We start from the raw sequence: 20,298 nt of genomic DNA, 5'->3' as shown, positions 1-20,298 counted from the left end.
GATTTATGTTCATACCACACAATGTTATCATATTATTAATAGACATAGCATAAGCCTCAGTATAAACAGCATGAAACTTACTGTTACCCTTCTTGCCTTGGCTTTCACAAAATCGAAATAACTGACATACATGATAACTCGTATATACCGTACATGATAATTCAGCAAGTAATTCGTGTAGTTTAACAGCTATTAAATACCTTACTAACAGCAGAGTTTTGAAAATAATCCCAATGATGTATTTTCCTAGTAAAAAACATAGCCAGCATAAACCTTGGAAGTAAAAATGGAGCAGAATGTGCCTTTTAATATTACAAAATTCTGAGAAAGGAATCTGCAATGAAGAATGTAAAGACTCTTTACTTACCTGCTGTACAACATTACATGAACTCGAAATAACGCAATTAACAATAACAGTATCAAAATTCTGAGAAAGGAATCTGCAATGAAGAATGTAAAGACTCTTCACTTACCTGCTGTACATTACATGAACTCGAAATAACGCAATTAACAATAACAGTATCAAAATTTAAATGTTCAAAAAAATACTTGCATTACAAAAAATGAATATGCAGAACTTCAAATATTGCAAAAGCATCAGTTATCTTCTCCATTAGTGAGACAATTCCTAATAAGATAAATAAATGAGAAACTCGGATTACAGTGGCTATATAAATAGCCATGCACGATAAAACCATTGGTAGATCTACAAGCTGGGACAAAATATTGCAGGCTAAAGCGAACGCCCTTTTTCAGAAGTGTTAGCCTGTGGTACAACTCAAATGAAGGAACCAGCTGTGAAGGTAAAATGAGCTGTTTGTTGCATTGTAGTCGAAGAATATATGCATTGCATAACAGAGCCAAGTTGGATTAGACCCAGGGCTAGCCTAGAGAGTCCTCGGTATCATCAGAAGTGCTAGAAGAAGAGCCGTCTCCATTTATTAAAGGTGACTTCTCATCCACCACTAACTTGCTCTGCAAAAATATTCAACTATGTCTTATTATCCGTAAATCGGGACTACAAGGACGGGTTTCCTTACATCTTCCTAACAAGGAAGGGTTCCCTTACATCTGCCTAACAGAGAAGGGTCCCCTTACATTTACCTAACAGAGAAGGATTCCCTTACATCTATCTAACAGAGAAGGGTTCCCTTACACCTACCTAACAAAGAAAGATTCCCTTACGTCTACGTAACAGAGAAGGGTTCCCTTACATCTACCTAACAGGAAAGGGTTCCCTTACATCTACCTAACAGAGAAGGGTTCCCTTACATCTACCTAACAGAGAAGGTTTCCCTGATATCTACCTAACAGAAAAGGGTTCCCTTACATCTACCTAACAGAGAAGGGTTCCCTTACATCTACCTAACAGAGAAGGGTTCACTTACATCTACCTAACAAAGAAGGGTTCCCTTACATCTACCTAACAGAGAAGGGTTCCCTTACATCTACCTAACAGAGAAGGGTTCCCTTACATCTACCTAACAGAGAAGGGTTCTCTTACATCTACCTAACAGAGAAGGTTTCCCTGATATCTACCTAACAGAAAAGGGTTCACTTACATCTACCTAACAAAGAAGGGTTCCCTTACATCTACCTAACAGAGAAGGTTTCCCTGATATCTACCTAACAGAAAAGGGTTCTCTTACATCTACCTAACAGAGAAGGGTTCCCTTACATCTACCTAACAGAGAAGGGTTCACTTACATCTACCTAACAAAGAAGGGTTCCCTTACATCTACCTAACAGAGAAGGTTTCCCTGATGTCTACCTAACAGAAAAGGGTTCCCTTACATCTACCTAACAGAGAAGGGTTCCCTTACATCTACCTAACAGGGAAGGGTTCCCTTATGACTACCAAATATCCATAACTGATTGAATAACAAAAGCAGTTGCCTATGATGAAGCATTAACTACTATATGCACAAAAACACAGTACAAGCCGAGCTTCCTGTAACGCGAAGGATTTATGTAAAGTTTTTGCTATGTATTGCGTAAGAAATTCCATATAGCGTAAAGCGTCAAGTTGGTGCAGGTTCTCAAATTTGAATTGAAGTACGAGAGTCAGCCTTTAAAAAAATATCGCCTTCTCCTTCGCAATTTTTGCACTTGGGAGAAAAAAATGGCGTATCGGGGTAACTCTATTATATATACTCTAGTACTTTTGCAGTCTAGCGTACTGTGAGAGATCATCAGGTGCGCCGATAAAATGCAAAGAATAAGTATATGCACAATTATTCAGTTATACAATACTTAAAGACAATCAACTGATGCAGGGATTAGACTTCTAACCACGACTCCAGAAAAATGGATGGACAAACAGACACCGCTCTTATGATAGTAAATATATATTGTTTTACTTTGTTTTAGACATACACAGTATTTTTTTATTTTTTCCTTTTCACCATAGACTTTGCTGTCTAAGGGGTTTTGCTGTCATTGAAGGGGTGCGCTGCCCTAACTTGACATACAATTACCATAATCATGGACCATGAACCAATGGAAAGTCATAAAAAAAGAAAAGCTGCCGATACAAACCAATAATATTACACAATAATACTGTATAGCTATTAAATTAAAATACTATTTTTTCCTATTTGAAGGGCCAAAGGGGTGAGTTTGGGATGATCTTGGGACGGATTAGACGATTTACCTGTATGTCACTGTTCTTTTAACGTAAACACTCTCTAAGCAAATTATTATGTTGTAGGATCGTCTACTGTTATACAGAATCAACTGCGTCTATTGGTGGATTGATTAGCGGGCCACTGAGAGCTCAGCTGGTACTAGTCAACAGAGACAATACCAGAGCGTTTAGCCATTCAAATACTTTATCACAAAAACCTCTTTCTACATTAGATTTTCAACTTGGAAATATCTTTCAATTAGCAACAACATCAATAATTAAAATAACTTGTGGGATTACTTACTAGTCATCTGCCATGTCAACAACAAATTCCAGTCAATTCCTATGGCTACTATATACTTCCCCATGTCCATAATAACTTATCAATTACCAAAGTTTACAGTTTAGCGAACTTTCATTGAAAGATAACTGTGGTGATTTAGCGCATCCACTTTATCTCCATTTAAATGGGTAATCAATTATATCGCATGGTGTACTATTCTAAACCTTTTTCATCATAAAACTTTTCATTACCAGTTAAATTATTAGCCTGGTTTAAAGAGAAACTTGGACATCGAGTTGAGTAAATAATACGCAATAATACAATAAATAATACAGTAAATAATACACAAAAATATATGAAGCTACAATTCTAACTCTATTATTAAAAATATCACGGCATAAATCAGCAATTGTGCAGCGCAGCCAGACGCAATAGCTTACCTTTCTTAGTCGTTGAGCTTTACCAAGTCGAAGAGCGAGAATAATGACTGAGACAAGAAGCAGCACTGCGCCTAAGGCTATCAAGCAGTAGGCCGCGATGAACACGCCTTCTTTTATATAGAGGAACTGGTGCTTAAACTGATATATTCCAGCTTCGTTGATGGCTGCAGCCTGGTCAAGCCATATTACAGGGAAGAGTAGCTCTGGAATGTTTTTAGTCTGCCTGCATGAAATACATGATTAGCATGAGGAGTTGTCCTTCCAACAAAACTACCAAGTAGAGCAAGGAATGAAGCTCGCAATAGAGGTGCAAACTTCTATCAATGCAACTATTATATATCAGAAGCCATGAAGAATCATGCCATTAATAGTGGTATGATACGAAAGCTTTTAAAAATTGAATTAATTTATATTATTTGCAAATTAGTGAAGGTGTTTAGTGAAATACAAACTGAGAGCAGACAACCTCTACAAGTCTGACCTCTGCAAATCTTATTTTAAATTTTTGGAGATTTGTGGACTCAAATAAAATATTATTTGATTTCAATATTGCTGACAATAAATAACAAAACATAAAAATTAAACCAATTATCATACATTTCTTTATATAAACACACAGCAAGCTTCATGTCATAGCACCACTCAAAAGCTAAACGAGTTGTAGCTAGAAGTAGATTTATCAAAAAGGCTCTTTGAAGTAAGCAAGCTGCTCCCATTAGTTTTTTGATATTGCACAGTTCATTTGCTTGTTGTATTGCAGGTCAGTAAGGACCACTGACAGTAGATAAGTGCATGCATGACGATGCACCATTGCAGGCCAGTAAGGTCTGCTGACAGTAGATAAAGCGAATGCGTGACGATGCACCATTGCAGGTCAGTATGGACCACTGACAGTAGATAGTGCATGCGTGACGATGCACCATTGCAGGTCAGTAAGGACCACTGACAGTAGATAAGTGCATGCATGACGATGCACCATTGCAGGTCAGTATGGACCACTGACAGTAGATAGGTGCATGCGTGACGATGCACCATTGCAGGTCAGTAAGGACCACTGACAGTAGATAAGTGCATGCGTGACGATGAACCATTGCAGGCCAGTAAGGACTACTGAGAGTAGATAAGTGCATGCGTGACGATGCACCATTGAAGAAAAGACAAACATAAGCCTAAGGAAAACTAGAAAAATATTGAAAAGACGATCTTTAAAGTTGTAAGTCAGACCATATCTTTTGTAAAACAGACCAGAACAGATCAGTGGGTGTAGAGAAGACAGCACTTACGGAATCTCATGTACAGGAGCAGTAGCAACATTTAACTGAACTCTTTTCGATCCTTCCATCACTATTCCTGTTGTCTGAAAATAGACAAACATCGACATTTGCAGATAATAGTGTTGCCAACCTCAATGTACATGTTCTATTGTTATTTAGTAACAAAAAATTGAGTCATTCTTTTGACTGAATACACAAGATAAGATTACCTTTTCTACGTCGATGTAAGTGCTGTGTTTGGACGCATCAGGAGTCATTCCTATCACCAGGTTTTGATAGTACTCCCCATCCAAGAAATGTGGCATAGAAACAAATACAGGGGCTCCACCTTGACAAGAGCTGATATTGAGGGCACCTGTTAAGCATGGTACAGGGTAATTGCAAAGTATGACGAGAGCACCTGCTAGTTATGACGAGAACACCTGCTAAGTATGACAAAAGTGCCTGCTAAGTATCACTAGAGCACATGCTTAATGTGAGGTATGCGAGATTTACACACTAAAGTATACAATGTGTAGAGATATACACACTAAAGTATACAATGTGTAGAAATATATACACTGAAGTATATAATGTGTAGAGATATACACACTGAAGTATACAATGCGCAGAGATATACACCTGCTAAGCAAGACACGAGCACCTGCTAAAAATGACGAGAGCACCTGTTAAGTATGATGAGAGCACCTGCTAAGCATGACACCTGCTAAGCTTCGGTAACCAAATCGGCAACTTTTTTTAAACTACGCTAGTACCTTAACACAAGTGACAAGGTGATAGAATAGACAGCTGGAACAGAACAAAAACCTATCATGTCGAGTGAAGCATTCGTTGGGCGAAAATACTTCAGTAAAGTGCACAAAGGGGTCAAATTATTTATTTTTCTGTGATATTCTGATAGCTTCTATCAATAGCAACAATGGTTACAAAAATAATAAACGGGGCAATTTTATGCACTCGATATCATTTAGAATCTTTAAGATATATAAAAGTTGTCTTTCCAACATCTCGGCGAGCTGACTGTGAATCAAATTAGAAGAATAACTCTATGGGGCATAGAGTTATTCACTATGACACTCACATAAGACACTCCATGGGGTATACAACCAGTTTGTATAGAAAATAGATAACTAAAAAGAGAAAGTTGCAGACCTGCGTGAGGGCAAACATCTCCAACACAGAAGCACTCATTCTCAGGATGCCCATCAGCAGTGTACATCCAGAGAGTGGAAGGGGGCGTGAATCTATAGAGATCAATGCCTTCCAATTCTACCTGCTGCTCGTATGTAAGATAGATGGACCTGCAACAGTAACACTCGGGCTACAAACAAAGGACTCTTATCTAACTCTTTCTAGCATTATATTTACTAGCACCCTGGGAGTCTCTGAGATATCGTTGGGTGTAATAGCTACACACATGATTATTGGGAAATTGAGAAGGCAATTAATTGATGGTATTGTTAGTCTACCGTGCTGGAAGTCACAAGTTCAAATCCTGCACACTTCCATCTCCAACCCTGACCCCAAACAGATGGACACAGTTTTCATTATGGCAAAGACTAGCTGTGCTACCCGGCATTGCCCGGATAATAAAAAAGTTTTTGGACAGAAACTTTATTTGTATTTAACATATAACAAAATTTGCTATTCCTACTTTCAAACTACATATCATGCGAGAATTGTTTTGGGTAATTGAAATAAATTGAGAAAATAATAACAACTGTAAAGGTTTTCGAACTTTGTCAAACAATTTTGAACCTTCATATCATGAGGAAAATGTTTCGTGCAGGTCAAATAAATTTAAAAAAATAAAATGACTATAAAAAGGTTTATAGTGACATTTATAGACTATAAATGTGAAATAATTAGCAACTAATAGCTAAATTAAATCGGTTTTGCTACGATTACAATAAAAGATGATTCGGTAATTATACAATTAATACGAACTGAGAAAACAGAATAAAAATCCTGAATATGTAAAATTAATAATAACAATTATTGCATAGAAGTGCGTGTGCATAAAAAAGGTCACTGTTCCACCAGAAGCTATCCATCAAAACTTTGAATACGACGATACGAAGACAATATAATTGTCCGCGGAGAGAAGAATTGGCCTTTCCCCAGATATAGGAATTTATCCTTACGAAAAATATTTCTTGACAGATACATCGTAACGTGTGACCGCGTCGGTAAAATATTCAACGTGCGCTATAGCCGGAATGACACATACTTTGAGAAATATATATATAGATTGCTGACTGTAAAAACGATAAGAAAGAGAGGTGGCACACGCCGCTGCAAATTTAGCTGTTAAACTAGACCCTCCATGTTAACAATTCTCCAAGGGATTAATGACAATAAGAATGCCATTTCACAAATTAGATCTCAATGGGACAGAACTATAGCTCAAACAACCAGTTTAGCCATTTGTCTGAAGTGTAAGTGAATTGTGTAAGGACCTTATACTAAACTGCAGAGAGTATGCAACTCCTAATTCACTACTTGTTCATCAGTACAGAGAGTATACAACTCCACATTCATTACTTGTTTATTAGTACAGAGAGTATACAACTCCACATTCATTACTCGTTTATCATTACAGGGAGTTTACAACTGCTCATTCAAAAAATGCTCCTGTGTTTAAGAAGCGTATCCATGAAGTGCTCTACAACTGGCAAATTTCAAAATTGCAGAGATTACAATTCGGAGCACTACAAAAGGCAGCGTTCAATAAGGCAGCGATCACAATTACTGATAACTTAATGGAAATAACTAAGACAGACATTACAAGCCTGCAATCAACCTTGACTGCATAATGATTGGCTGATAAATGATTTGCTTAAATCTACCAAGGTACAGTTGCTAATAGCTCAGTTGATATTCAGTATTAACTGATTAATACAGGTACGCTTGTGCCCGACCCTTCCAAAAAGCAGAACATGCCTGAAAATCATCGCACAGGCTGCAACAAGGCAGCAGTGCTGAGGTATTCTATTAATAAAGTGTGATAAGTTATGTTTACTTACCTGCAAATGTCAGCGACAAACAGGTACATTTTGGCATCAAGGTCAACGAATGGATGATACACTTCTCCATCTAGAAACAGTTTAGGATGTTTTTGAAGACCATGAGTAATGCACGATTAATAAGAAAGAAATAGTTTTAAATAACTTTACAATGTGGACAATAAAATGGTTGACCAAACTATTCCCATGAGAGGTCCAGTTTGTAATTTAAAAATTAACTGTAGTTTCCAAAATGGCAGCGCGCTTTGTACTTTGTCATCGACTGTGTACCAAATAATAATAATGTTGATAATGTTGATAATACATCTAGCTTCTGGCAGCATGATTTTCACAGACAAGACAAAGGACAAATCTCAGCATGGCTTCGGGTTAATGTTCAGGAGAACATAACTCCACAGATGGTCACTGCTTATTAATAAAAGTGTTCAGCTTCACTAATATACAACTTATAAAACTTCTGCCCATGTGCAGGAAGAAGCATAAAGACCTGTTTTGAGATGAAAGTCACCTACCATTACTGTAAGATCATTAATGATATTTGCTCATTGTTCTTCCCCATGCTTTTCTCGTTTGATTTATAATTGGTCTGCACTTTTTATATTTTTCATTTTGTAAGAAAGCTTAAATAGCTTGTCAGGTTGACAAAGCGTCACTTGCTTTGATGAACGAAAATAAGTAGGTTGTTCAGTTTTAGAGTTGTCTATCACTTAAATATAATTACAAATATCTGCTTCAATAAGTACATATGTCACCTGTTAATACCTATTTTAGGATAAATTTCACTTATCAGTATCTGTCACAACAAATGCATCACTTGTCAATACTCGTTTTAGAATGAATATCACCTATCAATACCTGTTACAATAAGTACTTCACCTATCAACAAATGTGTTAGAATAAATATCACCCATCGGTACCTGTTACAATAAGTACGTCACCTGTCAATACACCTGTTTTAGGATAAATATCACCCATCGGTACCTGTTACAACAAGTGTGTCACCTGTCAATACTTGTTTTAGGATAAATATCACCCATCTAAACTAACCTAAATCTAAATCCTGTTAAATCTAACCTGTTCCATTGATCATATTACACTCCTCAGTCTTCCAAAAGGGCACATGATCCATCTTGTTCCACGTGTTGATGAACATATAGTTGTCCAAGTCATCAACCCCAGTGTAGACGTTAAACAGGCCGGTGTCTGAGTTGTTTTTCTATAACGAGTTGGCGCTTGGGTTAGATGATAAAAGAAGCAACCATTCCATTGGCTATAAAACCATTTAGTTCAGTTCACAAAACTAGTTCATATCTTAAATCAGAATCTACATTGTCTTTGTTTATAGAACTTATTAAATCTAATAGCCTTCTGCTTACAAACAATTGAGAATCAAGAATCTCAATTTCAAAAGTTTAAGCCTTTTATAGGAAAGACAACTCCATTTTTGTAGAAGTTTCAGCATATTGCAGCCCTTGCTTATGTCAACTCACAGCTTTAGCAGGAAGTAAGTTTCTGCTGCTCTAGAGTGATCTGCTGCCTTAGAGTGATCTGCAAACAGGACTATAAACCGACAGTCACTGAATTAGAGTGACTCAACTTTACCTTGTAGAAAAATCCCCAGCTTCCATCTAGTTTCACAGGTAGTTTGATATGTAACTCATCAACTAATTTGGCTAGAATTTCCAGCAGAGGGTCTTCATAACCTGAAATATTAAAAAACCATATTAAAAAAACTATGAAATATTCCAGTCTGAAATGAAAGAGAAGCAACACCCATGGTAAAGAAAGCAGTGGCCAAGGGAATAAAACCAGAGTATGACTGACTGCCTCAAAAGGTTATGTAATTGAGAAGAGCCAACAATGTGAAGAATGGGTACAAAACATACCTTGTTTATTATTATTGTACACTCTCAAATATACATGTATAATGGACACTCTTAAACAGATTGTGTTAAAATGTATACTCCTAAATATATGGTATAGATCTGTACACTCATAAATATATTCTGTGTAGCCAAATACGCTCTCAAACCTGGTGTATAGAAATATGTACACTTCCAAATATACTATGTTTCGAAATGTACACTCCTAAGTATATATAATGTGTAGATACTGCACACTATCAAATATATTATGTGTGGACATGTGCACTTCCAAACATATATATTGCGTTTAGATCTTGTATACTATCAAGTATATTATATGTAGATATTGTACAGTATTAAGTATATTATGGGTAGGTAAGTACACTCAAATATTTAATGTATAGAGATATACACACTAAAGTATACAATGTGTAGAAATATACACACTAAAGTATACAATGTGTAGAGATATATACACTGAAGTATACAACATGTAGAGATCTATACACTGAAGTATACAATGTGTAGGGATATATACACTGAAGTATACAATTTGTAGAGATATATACACTAAAGTATATAATGTGTAGAGGTATATACACTGAAGTATACAACATGTAGAGATACATACACTAAAGTATATAATGTGTAGAGATATATACACTGAAGTATACAATGTGTAGAAACATACACACTGAAATATACAATGTGTAGAGATATATACACCGAAGTATAAAATGTGTAGAGAAATATACACTAAAGTGTACAAACACTAAACTCTACTAATATTGTGTAGAGGTATATACACTAAAATATGCGATGTGAAATAGAGGAGAGCAGTTTGTGGCTCCCTGAACAGGTAAATCCCTTGATCCAAATGCAGTCTTATCAGTTGTACAGGTGTACAGACAATTGCTCTTATGAACAGAAAAGATCAGATATTACCTCATACAACAAAGTTATTTAGTAATTACTAAGTTCAGCTTATTCATTTAACTTCTACGATTCCCTTAAGCTTTGGGTATGCACAACAGGTAGGCTGACCGATAACGAACACAACAAACAATTTACGGCAAAGTGTGATAGAAATTTAAAATTATTCCGTAAGTCAATTGCTAGCTTAGTAATTGCTGGAACCCTAAAAAAACCAAGTTCTAGCCGCTAATCAACAGGCCATAGTCTGAGAAGACTTCCATTTCTCTCTCTCCTCTTTCACTCCCTATAAAGCTATAAGTCGATTTGGTGCACACAAACCCGGCACAGCTGTTCATCATATTACTCAGATCATACTCATGCGAGTGAGTAAAAGTAAATACAAGGCAAGGCATTATATTGTCAAATTGTGTAAACCTGCAGCTTTTAAGGCAACTACTTGGCTCACTGTCAAAAAAAGTTGGCGCAATGGATGGTTGTTGGCAGCCGGCCAAATATCAGGACATGAGCGCGAATGAAAAGTAGGATTAGCGTGGAGTATTGTTAAACAGTGGAGGCATAAGGTGGACATTGTACCATACATCTATGATAGGAGAAACCACAAAAAGATAAATTCTTACCGAATGAACAGAAAACAGTGGCAAACGGGTCAAGAGAGCAAATAGATTTAGAAGTCATGAATAAGTCTGATGTTATGACCACTACTAGAAAGGGGTGAAGGTAAATTCATCATGACAAACTATTTTATAGTCAGCCATTTCATCTTTTTGATTAACTTTTTGATTTTTGGTTTATTTCATCATTTTGATAATTTTGAACTAAAGGGGAAATGGCCTTTTCACTAGCAAACCATACTCCTATCCATCATGGATAAAAATGAATGAATTAAATAAAAATATGTATGAACCTCAAAAAATGACTTTCATACTTCAGGGGGTATTATATTGTTGTTCAATGCATTATACCAGTCAACTCAAAAAACCTGAACTCTACTCACCCCAGAGTATCTCATACACAGTCAACTTATAAACTGAACTCTACTCACCCCAGAGTATCTCATACACAGTCAACTTATAAACTCAACTCTACTCACCCCAGAGTATCTCATGCACAGTCAACTTATAAACTGAACTCTACTCACCCCTGAGTATCTCATACACAGTCAACTTATAAACTCAACTCTACTCACCCCAGAGTATCTCATACACAGTCAACTTATAAACTCAACTCTACTCACCCCAGAGTATCTCATACACAGTCAACTTATAAACTCAACTCTACTCACCCCAGAGTATCTCATACACAGTCAACTTATAAACTGAACTCTACTCACCCCAGAGTATCTCATGCACAGTCAACTTATAAACTCAACTCTACTCACCCCAGAGTATCTCATGCACAGTCAACTTATAAACTCAACTCTACTCACCCCAGAGTATCTCATGCACAGTCAACTTATAAACTCAACTCTACTCGCCCAAGAGTATCTCATACACAGTCAACTTATAAACTGAACTCTACTCACCCCAGAGTATCTCATGCACAGTCAACTTATAAACTCAACTCTACTCACCCCAGAGTATCTCATGCACAGTCAACTTATAAACTCAACTCTACTCGCCCAAGAGTATCTCATACACAGTCAACTTATAAACTGAACTCTACTCACCCCAGAGTATCTCATACACAGTCAACTTATAAACTCAACTCTACTCACCCCAGAGTATCTCATACACAGTCAACTTATAAACTGAACTCTACTCACCCCAGAGTATCTCATACACAGTCAACTTATAAACTCAACTCTACTCACCCCAGAGTATCTCATGCACAGTCAACTTATAAACTGAACTCTACTCACCCCAGAGTATCTCATACACAGTCAACTTATAAACTGAACTCTACTCACCCCAGAGTATCTCATACACAGTCAACTTATAAACTGAACTCTACTCACCCCAGAGTATCTCATACACAGTCAACTTATAAACTGAACTCTACTCACCCCAGAGTATCTCATGTACAGTCGACTTATAAACTCAACTCTACTCGCCCCAGAGTATCTCATACACAGTCAACTTATAAACTCAACTCTACTCACTCCAGAGTATCTCATACACAGTCAACTTATAAACTCAACTCTACTCACCCCAGAGTATCTCATGCACAGTCAACTTATAAACTCAACTCTACTCACCCAAGAGCATCTCATACACAGTCAACTTATAAACTGAACTCTACTCACCCCAGAGTATCTCATACACAGTCAACTTATAAACTCAACTCTACTCACTCCAGAGTATCTCATACACAGTCAACTTATAAACTGAACTCTACTCGCCCCAGAGTATCTCATACACAGTCAACTTATAAACTCAACTCTACTCACTCCAGAGTATCTCATACACAGTCAACTTATAAACTGAACTCTACTCACCCCAGAGTATCTCATACACAGTCAACTTATAGAACTCAACTCTACTCACTCCAGAGTATCTCATACACAGTCAACTTATAAACTGAACTCTACTCACCCCAGAGTATCTCATGCACAGTCAACTTATAAACTGAACTCTACTCACCCCAGAGTATCTCATACACAGTCAACTTATAAACTGAACTCTACTCACCCCAGAGTATCTCATACACAGTCAACTTATAAACTGAACTCTACTCACCCCAGAGTATCTCATGTACAGTCGACTTATAAACTCAACTCTACTCACCCAAGAGTATCTCATACACAGTCAACTTATAAACTGAACTCTACTCACCCCAGAGCATCTCATACACAGTCAACTTATAAACTGAACTCTACTCGCCCCAGAGTATCTCATACACAGTCAACTTATAAACTGAACTCTACTCACCCCAGAGTATCTCATGCACAGTGAGCTGTCTGAATATAGTAGCATCTTTTATGAACCGCACCAACAGACTAAAAATTTTTGCTTCTAATGCACTTGTCTTGAGCATGTTCATTATTGTCTGTAAGAGAGAAATGAAGGTACATGACACAATTCTAATTCAGCTTACTACACCAGCTTAATAATTTTCAGAAGAGACCTATAGATTATCTTCGTTGTCTTTATAGCTTCATTTACAGTATAATCGCTGAGAGACAAAAATCTCTAAATAGGTTTAAATAATCTTTTAAAACCTTTTAAAGTTTGATCAACCTTTTAAATAATCTCTAAGAAAGCTCTAAATAAAAAAGGGAATAACATAATCAAAGTATTCAAGCAGGCATGGGCAATTGAAATAACTTTATACATGAGCATAGTTCAAGGAATTTCACCACTGAGCTGTTCTTATACTGAGACGGGCAAGATCAGCATGATATGATGAACTAACCTCCACACAGTTGTGTGACTCGAGTGAACATGTAAACATGAAAAGCATGTAAATTCCATTATGTAAAGGCTTACGGCTAATATTAACACAAATCGTATCGCAGAACCAATTGAATCCAATAAGCAAGCAACTAGAAGGTATGTTACAATATCCCAAGTACTAAACAAATCAATTCTTGTAAATTGACAGCAATTGCAAACAACCTATCAAATATTATTAGTTAGAAAAGACACTGAGAACACGTACCCATTAGTAGTGTTAATATAATGTTCAGCAGATTACCAACGTTCATAGCATTTGGTTTAGAATACTGCTACCTAGAGTGCTATACTAGACCTACTGTAATGTACCTCCTTTCCAGCAACTTGATAGAAACAGTGCGAAAAAAGAGGAGATATACAGTAAGCTAAGACCAAGCTAGAAGTTGCGACAAAAAGATTAAAAAAGGAACTGTAAGTTGACAGAAGAAAATATGGGGACAAGAAACTGATCTATGGACTAAATAGATGGTGTAAACCAGGATGATCAACATTCTGGATCTCAAAGCATATGCTATAGAGGGCCTACTAACCAGCGGAGTCATACCGTACAAGAGCCGCATTCCTGTCATGCCATAAATGGCTTATGCAACACTCAATGCTAAAGCCTGGTTCCCATATCGGCTGCGAGTCCCCAAGTGCAAGTGTTTAGTTTTGCGTAGCAAAACACAACACTTGCACGCTAAGCTGGGGGGCTTCTGTTCACATAAAGCTGCATCGCTAATAATTACATAAAAATCTTCACTCGCCATGCCGTTTCGAAAATGCTGACCATCACCTGTACAGTGCATTTCAGGAAAGTTCTGCTTGCGGCTCTTCAAGAAAGTTGAACAGCGGTGAACTTTTGGTTTGACCGCCGCCAACTACCGGTGGTACTCGGCGCGTAGGCTCACATTTCATCGATGATAGAACTGCGGTGCTGTCGCCGATGCTTGCGGCGTATATGGGAACCAAGCTTTAAGGACACAAGTGGATGCATCTTAAAATATGTGGACGGTAAATTAGTTAGCGGGCAAGATGCACACTTTACGATCACCGCTAGTGGCTGTAACATCGCAAATTGCAATGGTGGAAAATGCTTCACTGTATCAAACAGCAGAGTTAAACCATCAAAATGACTCTGTCTCATGATTGCCTGTTGAGTCAGGTCTGACCTGTACAAACTCCAAGTTCATACCAACAGTTCAAATGAAGGATGATTGCTTGAGAAGGACAGTAGTATGCAGTGATGTAACATTTAGATAGATGTATTAACATGTATTAACTGGCAAATCTATATCATCTGATATTACACAACCACACCTTCCACACACAACTCTTGCAATCCTTCGTTTTTTTGTGACGTCATTTTACCGTTATCGGCCATCTTTATAGACAACTTTTATCGTTAAAACACGAAGCTTTTGCAACGAATTTTTGAAAACGATGCTTTTGTTTGCAATTCTTTTATTATAGTATCAAAACAACACAAAAAATGCTAATAAATAAAAGAATAACGATCGTTTTCTACATATATGGCGGTATTTTTGTGAATGAGCGCCTGTGCAAATGACTTGACGACGTAAAAAAAACGATGGATAGAAACGTTATTTGTAAACAAGTAAACTAATGTTGGGAGGCACTTGCAGTTGTTTTAAGACTCTTTGAGATACTTTACTTCAGTGACAAAAACCGTGAACTAGATAGGAGGCTTATAAACAAACCAATAAACCAATAGGGTAACATATACCCATACCACTGAGGTAACATACAATCAACCACTGAGGTAATATACAATCAACCACTGAGGTAATATACAACCAACCACTGAGGTAATATACAATCAACCACTGAGGTAATATACAACCAACCACTGAGGTAATATACAATCAACCACTGAGGTAATATACAACCAACCACTGAGGTAATATACAATCAACCACTGAGGTAATATACAACCAACCACTGAGGTAATATACAACCAACCACTGAGGTAATATACAATCAACCACTGAGGTAATATACAACCAACCACTGAGGTAATATACAACCAACCACTGAGGTAATATACAACCAACCACTGAGGTAATATACAACCAACTACAGTAACTGAGGTAGCATACTAACAAGCAAAGAGGAACCTTTGCAGCAATGAAGATGCCAAAACATGAAAAAAAATCAATGGTTCATTCGCTGCCTACCCTATAAATTAAATTCCTCATAGAAATCATACACACACAGCATTCATGATGAAATGGTCTGAGAATGAAGAGTGAAAATAAGTTGTGAACAAGGCATGTCATAAACGAGGTTAACCTACTCTTTGTTTGTATAATATTCTAGAGCCAGGGCGAACAATCAAGTTGTCAGGTCTACAGGAACTACTCGCTTTCCTGGGTGAAACAGAGAAACCTTTTTTCATGAGTATAAAGAATTGAGAAAATAATAACTGATTAATAAGAGAACATGACAGAACATCCACCATTTGTGGAAAAGAATAGCGGTACCTGGGAACTGAACTTATGGCATCACTCTCAATATGACAGCTGGCAGTTAAATTAAATTTTGTAGAGGAAATATGAAAGCAGCCGGCCGCACCTCTGCATTCGCAAAAACAATACAAGAAAATTTTTTCCTTTAAAACAATTTACCAGCAGAACTTTTTTAAATAATTTGGCAGAAATGAGAGTGCCAGTTTGCTGACATTTATAAAATGCTGTTATTGATAGTAACGCTGTGAACGTACGATGCTAAACAAAACATAATAACCTGGAACTCTTTAGATGCCCATTGTTAAATGATTCAGGAGGGTTGGGTTTTGCAGCGAGCCATTCCATACTGATATCGGAGTATTTGGAAAGCTACCAAAACTTACAACGAAATGGCGTTTTATTATTTTTCAATTAACTTTATTTAAATGCTACACAAAACTCATAGAATATATGATTTTTAGTAAATCTTAAGAATGTGTAGGCAGATAGAAAAGTGCATAGTGGACAGCAAATAAAAAACCTTACGAGGGAGATAAATCTATTCTCAGTGTTATTATAAAGCGACAAACTAACAAGGGGTCGAACTGACTCATCAGACATCCATTAATTAATCGATGCTTTCCTCATCTGCTCTTATAGGTAAAAGGCTATATTATTTGCTGAGCAATCGGACTTGGTAATAGTTATTGTAACAAGTTCTGATGAGTTAGTAAAGGCATTAAAGATTCTGAGATGAAAAGACGCACTTCGGGCTAGACAGTCACACAGCCAGTGATTGTACGACCAAGGCCTGGCTACGAATACCAAATGTCATCGCTTTTGTTTTCATATTAAATCCTACATTGTGGTAAGGTGATAGAAGAACACTGTTCATACACTAGCAAAACAGCAAACTACAAAAGAACCGTTACTAGCATATGGAAGGCTCATAATAAATGACTTACCTAGAGTGCAGTCATAAAGTTACTTGAATGATAAGGAAAAGAGAGAACATACAGCTGTTACTATTGATTACAATTAATGACTGCTGCTGTAGACCAATATTTGAGAGCTACTCGCGCATCACAATAGAACTACTCATACATCGTGTAAGAGAGTTACTCACATAGAGTGGAACATTGATGGTGGTAAATGTATCATTCTCTGAGCCACTTGACATGGCAGCATTGAATATCATGGTACGAGGAGCCCGGTATGAGACGGTTCCATTTTTCTGAAATACTATATTCTCCTTTACCTTTCCGGCGCTGTAGCACACATGAGAAAAAGTTAAAACTTTACATTAAAAGCACAAAGAGAATGCGGACCCAAAGAGTCCTGCAAAATAGTGATATGTTTGATAACTAATGTCTTTTTTTACTGGCTTTTAGTGTATACTACGAATCATATAATATAAGCTACTGGATCCGATGTCTTAGCCAATCTAAAAAACGAGAAGCAACAAAACAGATGTCGTAATAGTAAAATGAGCATACCCTAAAACCTCTAATTGAATGCCACCTTTATTTGAACGCCAAAAATAGAGTGTCATGGCATTCAAAGAAAGGTTTTACAATAATCACAAAAACAGAAAAAGTGTGAATGATATCTTAATAAAGAGTTACTTTTGAACCTATCACAAGTTCTGCACTCAAGAGGCAAAGCTTGTTCGAATGCTTATTGGCAAACTATGCCTTCTATGTCATCAAATATTGAAGCCAAAAACTAAACTACAATAGATGCCAATATCTCAAAAGTAATCCTCTGATATAAATTATGCATTGTTCACAGAATATTTCACAACTATTATATACTAACAAACTCACTCATAAACATATGGACCTCTCTCTGAGAAAACTGGTGTGCCTCCATTTAACACCTCCTCTGCGTTGGCCAAATCAAACATATAAAACTTGATCCAAGCATCGCTAGTCTTCATAGGATGAGCCCATGATGATAGTTTTTTTGTTGAATTTTCCAAAGGAATCGTCTGCAACAAGCAAGTCGTCCTACTGCGACCATCTGATGATGAGCGAGCGGTAGGTTTGTAACTATATGCAAAGTCAAACCTAGTCTTTTCTCAACGCAAACAAGACTTAATAGAAAAAATTGGTTCAAAATAAGTGTGGTTCAAAATAAAATTTCATACTTACTTTCTTATTTGTTTATCTTATCTTTCTTATCTTATTTACTACTTATCTTTCATATTTACCTTTTTTAGTTCTACGTGCAGAACTGCATTAAAAATAGGAAATACAGCTATTCCAACTGCAAGAATAATCAATCCAGATACTCCAGCAGCTATTACATTAAACTTCATGATGCGAACCGTGCAAATTATGTAACTACAGAGCTTTTTTACTGGTCGTATGCACTCTGTTTCTACTAATCGACCTAGATTTACATCCGCTTTTGGATGTGCCCATACATTTGACCAATTAGAAACAAGTATAAGCAACCATCTGTCCAATTGCGTTTATGTGGGCTAGTTGTCCGAGTAACGGGCTAGGGCATCGCACGTGGTTTTCATAGCTTCTAGACGTATACGGGCAAACAATTTTGTGCGAAAAGTCTTATTGACTCCCCGTAAATATTATTGTTAATCAAAATTTCCAAATTTGAGGCAATAAATAATGAGTCATGCGCGCCACGAGATTCGAGGTCAACTAATCATCGCTACAAAGAAAACAACAACTGTAATATCCTAGATAACCGATTACTCGACTGAGCTAGGCATGTTAGGACAATTACAAAATCGAATGTAGTTGATAAAAAGTACATTTACAATAATACTTTGTGTTAGCTAATAAAACAACCTCAATTTTTCATGCGATACCTAATTTTAAAGTGGGTTGACTAAATAAATCTCAGCAATTGCTAATGTACCATTGTTTTCCAGTAAAGAGTCTAGTAAATGCTCATAAGAAAAAATTTCATGCAGAATCAGCAGTTTAAAACTATCAAAAAATATGAGTGTAAACATAAATGCTAATCTGTGTTACATTTAAAATATGCCAATGAAAATGTCTCAGAAACCAAAAATCATTCAAACTGATGAGACCCGTGATCAGCGTAAGACCAATTCAGACCGTATTTCTCTAAGCAACAATATCATATATATTTTTAGCAGAATGTGTAGTTTAGTTGAGAGTAATTTAGAGAGTAAGAGTAATTGAGAGTAGTTTTGTACCAGAACAGCATTTTCTGAATATTTTGTTGGACACGAGATTAACACTTTTATAATATTTTTATTATTAAACTGGCCATCGTATAGTAAACTACGTCTAACAGAACCAGTATGCAGTTCATCGGTAGTAGTGCATTGGCTCTGCTTTATAAAATAACACCTGTAGCATTGATTGATAGGATTTAAGCTGACTAGCATGTGACCAATTTCGCTCCACACTCTATGGATTGTGTTTCTTTATTTAGAGGCAACTCCTTTTTAAATGAGCTAGCCTACATAACTGTTGTAAAGTAAATTTATGTTTATGCTCTTTAGTAATAAGTTACTGACCTTTCCTAATTTTATTTACATACACCTATCTTTCAGCTCACTTCTCGCTCTGATCACATTATAAACCACACAACCTCAGGAATCCATCAGTCTATTCATTTTTTTTTGTTATCACAAAATTTATGTAGATCATCTACCTGTAACAGCTGCTATATATTATCTCTCAAACTAACAACATTTCCAATGGTCAGCAGATCTGGTATTCAGTTCAGTCAATGCTATATTTCTTCTAGACTGGATGATATTATATTTTGACACCTTATATCAGTCTGTAGTCTAGCCTGTAGGTTTTGTATTCAGTTTTTTAAGGTAAATATGTGTTCAATTTTGGCACTGAAACCAAGCCAGTACCCATTACACTCTGCAAAGATGGCATTTAATTTGTTATGCATGCATTGGGGTATATTGAATTCACTAGAATGTTTTAAGATTTTTGCTGATTCATAGTCATTTGAAACAATTTTTAGCTCACTGGGCAACAAACAACAAGTA

At 36.6% G+C, this 20,298-nt stretch overlaps 1 protein-coding gene across 4 annotated transcripts; it reads right to left on the bottom strand.

Annotated features, from left to right (window-relative positions):
* Positions 1–81: 81 nt before the first annotated feature.
* LOC137402876 (lysosome membrane protein 2-like) lies at positions 82–18,662 on the bottom strand. Of its 4 annotated transcripts, none has more exons than XR_010979499.1 (13): positions 18,502–18,661; positions 18,116–18,279; positions 17,416–17,557; positions 13,318–13,435; positions 9,252–9,352; positions 8,724–8,865; positions 7,650–7,719; positions 5,776–5,924; positions 4,833–4,978; positions 4,633–4,706; positions 3,350–3,572; positions 474–975; positions 82–370 (listed from the first exon to the last, which is right to left on the bottom strand). XR_010979499.1 is itself a non-coding variant. In XM_068089387.1 (12 exons), the coding sequence occupies exons 1-12, from the start codon at positions 18,607–18,609 to the stop codon at positions 883–885; spliced, it is 1,542 nt and encodes a 513-aa protein (XP_067945488.1). In that variant the 5' UTR covers positions 18,610–18,662; the 3' UTR covers positions 427–882. The 4 variants fall into 4 exon arrangements, 2 of the variants coding, with proteins under 2 accessions (XP_067945488.1, XP_067945487.1); XR_010979498.1 differs by having other exon boundaries at positions 82–367; XM_068089387.1 differs by lacking the exon at positions 82–370 and having other exon boundaries at positions 427–975; positions 3,338–3,572; positions 18,502–18,662.
* Positions 18,663–20,298: the final 1,636 nt, after the last annotated feature.

This window comes from Watersipora subatra, chromosome 8 (genome assembly GCF_963576615.1).
Source record: "Watersipora subatra chromosome 8, tzWatSuba1.1, whole genome shotgun sequence".
Lineage (NCBI taxonomy): Eukaryota > Metazoa > Bryozoa > Gymnolaemata > Cheilostomatida > Watersiporidae > Watersipora > Watersipora subatra.
The sequence above is the reverse complement of the archived record's forward strand: the minus strand, read 5'-3'. Positions and strand labels throughout refer to the sequence as shown.